Source organism: Glycine soja, chromosome 17 (assembly GCF_004193775.1).
Source record: "Glycine soja cultivar W05 chromosome 17, ASM419377v2, whole genome shotgun sequence".
NCBI lineage: Eukaryota > Viridiplantae > Streptophyta > Magnoliopsida > Fabales > Fabaceae > Glycine > Glycine soja.
In genome coordinates, this window is record NC_041018.1 from 27,008,140 (window position 1) to 27,018,517 (window position 10,378).

Consider the following 10,378-nt stretch of genomic DNA (forward strand, 5'->3'; position numbering starts at 1 on the left):
TCCTTTTCTTTTTTTACGTTATTTTTCCTTTTAAGGTTTTTATTTCCTTTTTTCCTTTTATTTATCTACAATATTGATATTTTCCAATTTAATATTAAAATTAGACAATTTAATAACATCTGAAATTAATTTAAATTTAAAATTAGAAAAGAAATATATATAAATTATTATTTAAAAATAATATATTTTTAGTTGACAAAAATGAAGATGAGAATGAGAATGAGAAATGATGGATATATTCGACGTCAAACAGTGGTGTATACAAAATATTTTATCTCTAGCAAGGATCATAAATTAGAATGGGCTCGAAGATTTGAAACGAAATACATAATGTTCGTTTTCATGCCTATTTATAATTATATATATATATATATATATATATATATATATATATATATATATATATATATATATATATATATATAAATAATTACAGAGATTTGGATAAAATTAAAATACTTTTTTAATCTTTTTAATTATTTTATTTCTGAGCACCCGACTTAAAATACCATAAAAACAATTAACAGGATAACAAAATAGAAATTTATCCTTTTTAAAATTAATAATGATGAACGCTTAAAAATTCAAACATGAAATTGCAAATATATAAGAGGTGGAAGAAACCAAACCTTAATCTCAAAAACCCTACACTCTCCCTCTCTTCCCTTCACGTTCTCCGACACCGCGCCTCTTTGATTTCCTTTTGAACAATGTCGACCGCGTCACTGGACGAGGAAACCGCAAAGAAAGTCGTACGACAGGTTCGTAGCCGTCGTTTTTGCGTTTGGCTGTTCTCCAATACTCGTTCGCTTATGCTTTGCCGTTTATTCAACTCTCGTTTCCGTTTTGTCCTCAAAAAACAGGTGGAGTTCTATTTCAGTGATAGCAACCTTCCCAGAGACAATTTTCTCAGGAAAACCGTCACCGAAAGCGAAGATGGCAGTATCCTTCATCTCTATTCTGCTTTTGGCACTCTCATTAAATTGCTTCATGTTTATAGCGTTTCGCTTAAGTGATTATATGATTTGTTGTTTTTCCAAAAAAAAAAAAAATAGCCAGTTTTCTAATTTTGATTGAAAAATAATGTGAAAATTACTTATGGTGATGCGAAATTTAAAATTGTCTTTATTCTTAGAGCAAATTACAACAACACCTGAGTTTTCGTGTAATTACACAAGCATCCCTGCTTTTTTAACCATTACTTTCACCTCTTGTAGGAAGTGTTAGTGTAAGTTTTGTTGGGGTGTTAGTATAATGTTTTCAAACTTAGAGGGGTTAGTGTAGAAAAATAAAAAAAAGGATGGGGTTATGTATAATTTGATAAAAGCTTAGGGGGGTGTTGCTGTAATTTGCTCTTATTCCTATTCATTGAATTCATTGAAACCTAGTTAATCAAACCAAACCTATATCTTAGTTTGTGCATTTCTTTGCATTTTTCAATGTTGTTGGTCTTGACTTTTGCTGCAACCGCACAGTGGTTAGTTTGGCTTTGATTTGCTCTTTTAATCGGATGCGAACCCATCTTAATCTGGGGGATGTTAAGCTGGACGGGGTGACCAAAGATACTGTTAAAGCTGTTGCTCAAGCTTTGAAAAATTCGGCTTTGGTCAGAGTCTCTGAAGATGGTTAGTTACTTGTGTTACAAGCATTTACGTTTAGTTTTATGAGAAATGCAGTTTCATTCGGGCAATGATAAATTATGTGTTTATGACTTTATGCATGTATTCATAAGTAAAGAATCTAGTTTAATGCAATTTCCTCTTATAGCTTATTAGTTGTGTGAATTAGTCCCTTTTTCTGATTAGTTTGGACTTTTGGATATAGTGGTTCTTTTACCCTGCATGTTGTAGCAACATGCAAAGCTCTATTTGGTTGAAAACTTCTAATGGTTATGACACTTTTTTATTTATTGTTATTAAATTTTTTTAGGGTTATTGTGGTGGCAGAGGAGGCCTATGGTCATTAATTAAGTTTACTTTTTAACTTTAATTAGTGTTTCTTGGGGGTGAGACTATGAATGAAAAGGACATCTATATAACCACGTATTTGTCACTGCCAGATCAGTTGATTGTATGAAAATGTTTTGTTTTTTTAATTTTGGGTGCTAGTTCCATGTTGAATAAACACGTTACTTATAAACCATGTCTCTCATATCGTCTATTTGTATCTTTCAGGGACCAAAGTTGGCAGGGCAACTGAACTTCTGAAGCCAGAAGAGGTAATTGAGCAGGTAGAGATAAGAACAATTGCTGCATTGCCATTTGAATATGATGTGAAGCTTGAAGATGTGGAGACATTCTTTGCTCAATATGCCAAGGTAAAATTTAGGATTGGTGACATGTTTACTTTAGAACATTTTAGCTAGAGAGCATTATAGTACCTCTCTCTATAGTTGGTTTTGATGCATGCTATGTGGCAACTGGCGTGAAAACTGTCTGTCTATAAGTTCTTTAAATCTCTTGATATAAAATTGGAGCACAGTTGCTATTCTTCTTATTAACAGGTTGTCATTATCTTTTAAAAATAAAATCTGAAATTTGATTCCACTGGTTAATCTTTTCTTGCTTCTGATTATATATTCCTTTAATGATAAATTTTTTTGTCATATAGTCCTGGAGGTATGAAGTACTTTTGATAATTTATTTTGTTTTATGTAACAAAAATGGCATTCTTGTTATTCTGTTTCAGGTTAATAGTGTTCGGTTGCCTCGCCATGTTGGAGACAAAAAGTTCTTTTGTGGCACTGCCCTTGTTGAGTTCTCATCAGATGAAGAAACGGAAAAAGTTTTGAAGCAAAGTCTGGTCTATGCAGGGGCTGAGCTACAATTAAAGCTAAAGTAAGAATGCTTATAGTGAATCAATTGAGTCACTGACCATTGATCATTTATAATTTAAAAAGTTTATTTTATTTTTTGTATTGTATACTAGAGTAATTTCTAATGTTAGGGAAAGAGAGGGAGGATAATCCAATATTTTCTGTCAAATTCCTATGTAAAAAAATTTATATTGCAATAAGATTTGCAATTATTTCAATATTTATAATAAGAAAAAAAGAAGAAAAAAATGCAAACTGATAGTAGTTGATTTAATGCCAGTGTTGCTCTTGGCATCACTACATTTTAATTTTGAATTTACAGCATTTGGCTTGCAATGTTCGGTTTTGTTCTAACATGAGAATTTTAGGATGTGAGACTGTCTACATATGCATAGTCTAATATTGTTTATGGTTATATCCAATTTAGGAAGGACTTTGATGCACAAAGAGAAAAGGAATTAGAAGAGCAAGAAAAATTCCGGCCACCTTTGGGTTCAGGTCACCAGAATAACACAAATACAGAAGCAAAGTAAGATACTGAATTCTTTTAATCCCCACCCTACAACAAAATAAAAAAGTTTATCAACTAATTGTCTTTTTATGTTTATCACAGCTACCCTAAAGGCTTACTTATAGCCTTCAAACTAAAGAGCATTTCTGATCAAGTTCCTTTGGATCAAAATAACATTGATCAGCAAGCCAATGACAGTAATGTTGTGAAGGATAATGCTGACAATGATAAAGAAAACAATGGAGTGAGTGAAGGAAAAGACACAGAAGGTGAAGAAAAGAGCAAAGAAACTGATGGAAAAAATTATGCTGCTGCTTACAAGGACAACAATGATGTTGTCTCACGTGAGGATTTAAAGGGTGTCTTTGAGAAGTTTGGTACTGTGAAGGTAGTTGGGTTTTTTCCCTTTCTCTAGCTTGTGGGGCTTTATGCCTTTTGTTTTGATTTTTGTTCAATATTTTAGTTATATTTGAATTGATTAAGACTGGTATAAATTGTATATTGTTTGCCTGCTCAGTACATTGATTTCAAGATTGGAGAAGAGTCAGGATACATTCAATTTGAAGAACCTGAAGCTGCTCAGAAAGCTCGTGCTGCTGCAGTTCTTTCTGAAAAGGAGGGCTTAGTTGTGAAAAATTATATTGCTACTCTAGATCCAGTAACTGGTTTGTTTCACATCTGATTTAGTTTTTTTCAAAACAGTTATTCATGCTTTTGTTTCATGTGTATTTTTTTTTTTTATAAAAGCTCACTTCATTCTTGATCAACAAAATTACTTTCTAACCTAGTTAGTTTTTCCTTCCTTTTTCTCTAAGAACGATTTACTTGACACATGAGCTGGTACAATTTCTCTTTGTTGCATTTGTTCTCTCTCCCATTTTTTTGTTTGCAAACATGAAACTTCATGGACATTGTTGCAGTGATTAGTACTAAATTGACATATTCTAACACAGTCAAATTTGATTGATTAATCTGAGAGCTGTAATTGTGTTATGATTATAGGTGAGGCTGAGAGAGAATACTGGACCCTGCTTCGTGGTAATCAGGGAAAGATCCGAGGATGCACAAATAACCGAGGAAGGTAAGTGGATGCACTCAACCATGCCTTTAGTTTGACTTGAATAAGTCTGTATTGGTTCCTTTCCCTACTTTTGGCTTAAATATATTTTTGGTTGATGAAATTTTGATCAATTTTTAGTCCTCTAATTTTAGGGGGGTGTATTGGATTAAGATTTCAAAGGATTTTAAAAGACTTTTTTATGATTAAAAAGTCTTGTGGTATTCAATCAAGACTTTTATAAAATATAAACAAATCTTGTGGTATTCAATTAAGACAATAAAGATTTTTTTTCAGGGCAACAAAATCTGTTGGTATTCAATTGAGATTTCTTACCACTTTTAAAATGTCTTTTGGTATTCAAAAGTAAATAGATTTTGATGGATTCTTTTGTGGAATGGATTTTGAGAGACTTTTTAGTTAGAAATACACATAAAATACTCCTCCAACAATCTCACCCAAACCCTTGAGACTTTTCATAATCTTCCAAAGACTTTTTCTTCTCCTGCCGAACAAGACACAAACCACTACCAGGTTCATTCTCTTACAACTTTTCAATCAATTTTACCTATTTTTTTAATGGCAATCGATAGTCAATATTGTTCATACTATATGTATATTACGCAAATCAAAAGAAAAGGGTGCTGTATATGCTTCAAGATTTCGTATTCATATTGTTTTCAACGTCCAGGCAATGAATATGCATCAAAAGAATGACAATTGATATGCATCAAGATTTCATATTGCTTTTTTTTAGTACTGTATATGCAAATCAAAATAAAAAATTTTTTTTTTTCTATTTCTTCAACTTGTTTTTTTACAACATCCATTATTATTATTATTATTATTTTCTTGTGTTATTATTAAAATGTTAATTATTAATGTGTTATTATTATTTTTTTGACAGCGTGTTATTATTATTATTATTGTGTTAATAATTTTTTAATTGTTATTGTGTTATTATTATTGTTATTTTGTTAATAGTTTTTTTTTAAATGATTTTATGATATATGAGTATTATTTTTATGGAAAATGCTAACATGTGCCCTTAAGACACTTGTTAGTGTATTATGTATAGAAATTTTGTATTGAAAGTTGTGCAATTTACTTTTTTAAAAGTCAAAAATTGTTGTTTTTAAGACATAGTTACTATTGGAAGTATCCTTAACATGTGCCCTAAGTGCGCATGTTAGCATGACCTTTATTTTATTATTAGGCAGTTTTTTATTGGTTTTTCTATTGAATTGTATATTATTCGGGATATAGTCACTATACTTTTGACAATTAGGAAACAATAACTATTTTTGTCAAATAACTAGTTTCTTATATATATATTAGCGATCAAATGGGGGATTCACAAGAAAATAACAAAGAAAAGAGTAGAGACAAAGATAATTATGTATCTTGGACTATGGAGGATACCAATGAGTTGTTGCACCTCTTGGTGGATGCTATGAATAGGGGATTGCGTGATGTCAATGGGTCACTTAGCAAACAAAATGTAGAACGAATAATACTTCCTCAACTCAATGCAAAAACTAAATTCCCTAAAACTTATAGTCATTATTTGAGTCGGATAAAGTGGTTTCGAAACCAGTATAACATGATGTCAACCCTTATGCGCAACAACTCTGGTTTTGGATGGGACCCAATTGAAAAAACTTTCACTGCTCATGAGGATGTATGGAAAGATTACTTAAAGGTGAGCTAAGTTCATAATCTTTTAAATATATTAATAGTTATAAATTTAGTAAATTATAATATTTGTAGTATATTAACAATGATTTTTTTTTAGTCCCACCCAAGTCACAGCAAACTTCGAGGAAAAAGTATGGTTGATTATGAGTATTTGAAGATCGTTGTTGGGGGTGGAGTTTCTAGCGGGAATAATTCTATATCAGTCGATCCAGATGATACTGATGCAACAACTTTTGAGCCAGAAAATAGAACTGTTGGGATAAAAGAATTTTCATATGATCCTAATAGTGATACATTCATAACATCAAATAACTATGAACCAGCATATCAGCCTCCATCAAACCAACCAAGTCCATCATCCCACCCCCCTTTAGATTCAGAGGTTCCCATAGAAAAACAAAACTGTCACAAGCGAAGGAGATCCGAGTATGGAGGGAGTTCAAGCGCTGTTGGGATCAACAATCAAGGCAACGTTCTGGAAAATCTTTCTGTTGGCATTGGGACTATTGCTGTGAATTTTGAAAAAATATCCAACATGATGGAGAAAAGAGAAAAAGATAGAGATAGAGATAGAGAGCTCGATAGAGAGCTCGAGGGTATTATTTGGGATGTTATAAAAGAAATTTCAAATTTGGATGACATAACGCGTTTCAAGACAGTTGAATTGTTAAATACTAAAGCAAAAAAGGATTTTTTCTTGAAGATGTCACCGGAAGAACGCTCATCTTGGATAAATTTTAAGTTAGGGAATAATTAATATTTTGATCATCTATTATTAACATATTATTTTAAACATCGTGAGTTTGTTGAACTATATCTTTTGGGTCTCTATTTTGGTTGAAGTATTTGGTTTGTTTTTTGGTCGAACTATTATGGTTGTATTTTGGTTGAAATATTTGGTTTGTTTTTTGGTCGAACTATTATGGTTGAAGTATTTAGGTTATATATTTTGTGAAATTGTTGTGGTTAAACTTTAGTTATATTTATTTTATATATGAATTTGTATTAACTTTGATATTGACTTATAACCATGACCATGACATAAAGAACGAAGAAATGGATGGAGATATATATAATGAAGATACAAATGATGAAGATATAGATGACGAGGAAACAAATGAAGAATTTTATGAAGCCACATACACATATGTGATGACAATTTATGCTTTAATAGATATATTAAATCAGTTTTTGAATATGATGCGTGGTGAACATATTGAACGTCCATTAACTCGACCACAAATTACTAGTCGGGGATATGACTATATACACAAAGCATTAAACGATGATCCTGCAATCTTTCGACAAGTATATAGGATGTATCCTGATGTATTTCGAAAGTTGTGCACGATTATAAGAGAAAAAACACCTTTGGAGGATACAAGATTTATTTGTGTTGAAGAAATGCTTGCATCATTCCTACAGATTGTCGGCCAGAACACTCGATATTGTGTAATCCGCAATACATTTGGCCGATCACAATTTGCTACAAGTGAAAATTTTCACAAGATTTTGAAAGCTCTGAACTCATTAGCACCTGATTTAATGGTTAGACCAGGCTCAACTGTGCCTGCAAAAATAAGGGAAAGCACAAGGTTTTATCCTTATTTTAAGGTATGTGATCATTATCTAATTATAACAAAATTATAATTATAATTGTGATTATTATAATAATATTTATGATTATTGATACACACACTTTAGGATTGCATTGGAGCTATTGATGGTACACATATTCCCGCATCAGTAAAAGGACGAGATGTAAGCAATTATCGTGATTGTCATGGAAATATATCACAAAATGTATTAGCTGCTTGTAACTTTGATTTGAAATTCATGTACGTTCTTAGCGGGTGGGAGGGTTCAGCATATGATTCCAAGGTGTTAAGTGATGCTTTGGCAAGGAAGAATGGACTTAAAGTGCCCTAAGGTAATTATTATCTGGTGGATTGTGGATTTCCTAATCGACGCAAATTTTTAGCCCCATATTGAGGTGTACGATATCATCTACAAGATTTTGCAGGTCACGGTAATGACCCTGAAAATGAAAAGGAATTATTTAATCTTCGGCATGCATCCTTAAGGAATGTGATTGAGAGGATATTTGGTATTTTTAAATCGCGGTTCACAATTTTTAAGTCAGCACCTCCATTTCTATTTAAAACACAAGCAGAGCTTGTGTTGGCATGTGCAGCACTTCATAATTTTCTTCGCAAAGAATGTCGTTCTGATGAATTTCCAGTGGAACCTACTGACGAGTCTTCATCTTCATCTTCAGTGTTACCAAATTACGAAGACAATGATCATGAACCCATTGTTCAAACGCAAGAGCAGGAACGAGAAGATGCTAATATATGGAGGACTAATATAGGTTCAGATATGTGGAGAAATGCTAATAATTAGGCGAACATGAAGTGAGAATCACTTTGTTATTATTTTTTTAGGCAATAATGACTTTGTTATTAAAAGGTTTAAAATTTCTATCGTTTTTATTTTCTTTATTCAAACATTATAATTTATTTATCATCTTTTTCATTCACTTTTGTAACTTCCGTTATTATTTTGTTTAATCTTTCAAAATCTTAAAAATTCATAAAGTACTTTGAAATCTTAAAAATCTGTGTTAGAAATCTATTAAAATCTTGGGTTAAGAATCCTGATTGTAAAAATTTTTTTTAAAAAAATCTTTTAAAATCCCACAAAATCAATATAATCCCACATAATCTTTTAAAATATTCAAGATTGTTTTTGTCAAAATATTCTCTCAAAATCCCAATCCAATACACCCCCCTTAGATTCAATTTAATCCTCTAATTTTTTTTGGTTCAATTTAGTTCTCTAATTTTTTTAAATCAATTCAATTTGAACATTCAATCTAAATGGTAAGAAATTACACATTGTGGCGATTCAAAACTGTTACTAAGTGATTTTAAACCGTTACAAAATACAGATTACTAAAAATGAATTGAGGACCAAATTATACTTCAATAATAAATTACAAGACCAAAAAGTTATTCAATTTTCTCTGAAAGTTATGCGCTTTTTGGTCCCCAACACATTCTTTCATTTATTTGCAGGGGTGGAAAACATGGTAGAGGGGGCAAATACTCCAGGTCCAGAGAGAATGAATCTGCAGTAGATCGCCCAAACAAAGTTAGAAAGTCATAGTTAATGGTTATAGATAACTTAAGAGATCAGTTTTTTGTGGTTCTGAGAGATATATGATAACTTAAGAGATCAGTTTTTGATCTGTTTATAGCTCTGCATCAAGAGTTGCATGATGTAGTTCGCAGCAACTTAGATTTCGTGGTTAGTTGTAACTAAATTATTACTATTATTTTGGCAGTTTGCCGTATTATAATTTAATGCATACCGTTATTTGAATCTTTTTTGGGGAAGCTGTTTTTAACTGCCCTATGGTATTATCGTTTTTCCTTTTGTATTTTTGCATGAATCTTTGATTAATGAGTGGTACTCCCTCTTTTATCTTTAATAAAATAAGCAAAAAGAATTCAATTTTTTTCTTCTCAAATATAAGTAAAATTTACTAATTTTTGTATTATTTAATGAGATTATGTTCAAAATATCTTATTTAATAGGGGTTTGTGTTTAATATCAAGTTTTAATAAAAGGTAGTTTAAAAAAATTGTTTTTAATTGAAAATGATACATTTAATGAAGTAAATTAATTTTTTTAATAAATGTGAATTTTTTTCCTTATAAAAGAGAATGGAGTATGTTTTATCAGTTATTTTATTTTGTATTTAAAGTTACATGCAGTCAAAGTTTTATTGGGGAAAGAATAAAGTGTCGTTCATTTGGCCCTAAAGGTTTTCATTATTTAGTTCGTTAATGTTTGAAGTTTTTTATTTTTACAAAATTTATGGTTAATATTAGGGGTGCTTGTGGTGTGATTTGATTTTTTAGATAAAGTCATTTGAATCAAACAATAAAGATGCAGTGCTGTTTAAGTATAACACCAAATTAAATTAAACAAATCTTGTGGTTTGGTTTAGTTTAGATAAAGTCATCAAACATATGGTTTGGTTTGTCGGTTTTTGATTTTTTAAATTATTATTATAATTTAAATGAATGAATAATTGGAATATAATGGAGTGAAATGGATTGGATTTAAAATACCATTCTATTGTTTGGGTAATTTATAATAGAATGGAGCGACTTAAATACCTCAGCAATATATGCAGCAAAATCATTTACATGATAAGCAATAGGATTGACGAGAAAGGTAATGAAGAAATGGTGTACATATTAGCAGGACATTAATAAACATTAGGAAA

General features: G+C 30.9%; 1 protein-coding gene across 4 annotated transcripts; it reads left to right on the forward strand.

Annotated features, from left to right (window-relative positions):
- Window positions 1–621: 621 nt before the first annotated feature.
- On the forward strand, window positions 622–9,470 carry LOC114391954 (la protein 1-like). 4 transcript variants are annotated; one of them, XR_003662215.1, is made up of 12 exons: window positions 625–761; window positions 864–942; window positions 1,476–1,625; window positions 2,175–2,317; window positions 2,689–2,837; window positions 3,243–3,344; window positions 3,429–3,714; window positions 3,844–3,991; window positions 4,329–4,407; window positions 7,129–7,695; window positions 7,786–8,011; window positions 8,096–8,802. XR_003662215.1 is itself a non-coding variant. In XM_028352976.1 (11 exons), exons 1-11 carry the CDS (start codon window positions 711–713, stop codon window positions 6,836–6,838), a joined length of 2,211 nt encoding a protein of 736 aa, XP_028208777.1. In that variant the 5' UTR covers window positions 622–710; the 3' UTR covers window positions 6,839–7,063. The 4 variants fall into 4 exon arrangements, 2 of the variants coding, with proteins under 2 accessions (XP_028208777.1, XP_028208778.1); XM_028352976.1 differs by lacking the exons at window positions 7,129–7,695; window positions 7,786–8,011; window positions 8,096–8,802 and adding exons at window positions 5,722–6,085; window positions 6,179–7,063 and having other exon boundaries at window positions 622–761; XR_003662214.1 differs by having other exon boundaries at window positions 7,786–8,802.
- The last annotated feature ends 908 nt before the right edge of the window (window positions 9,471–10,378 follow it).

What these genes read in the sequence shown, in the direction of transcription:
- LOC114391954 (XM_028352976.1), top strand. Translation starts at nt 711, where the DNA reads ATGTCGACCGCGTCACTGGACGAGGAAACCGCAAAGAAAGTCGTACGA. An exon ending in TCTTTGCTCAATATGCCAAG is followed by an intron (nt 2,318 to 2,688) that starts GTAAAATTTAGG and finishes ATTCTGTTTCAG; the next exon opens with GTTAATAGTGTTCGGTTGCC. An exon ending in GAGCTACAATTAAAGCTAAA is followed by an intron (nt 2,838 to 3,242) that starts GTAAGAATGCTT and finishes TATCCAATTTAG; the next exon opens with GAAGGACTTTGATGCACAAA.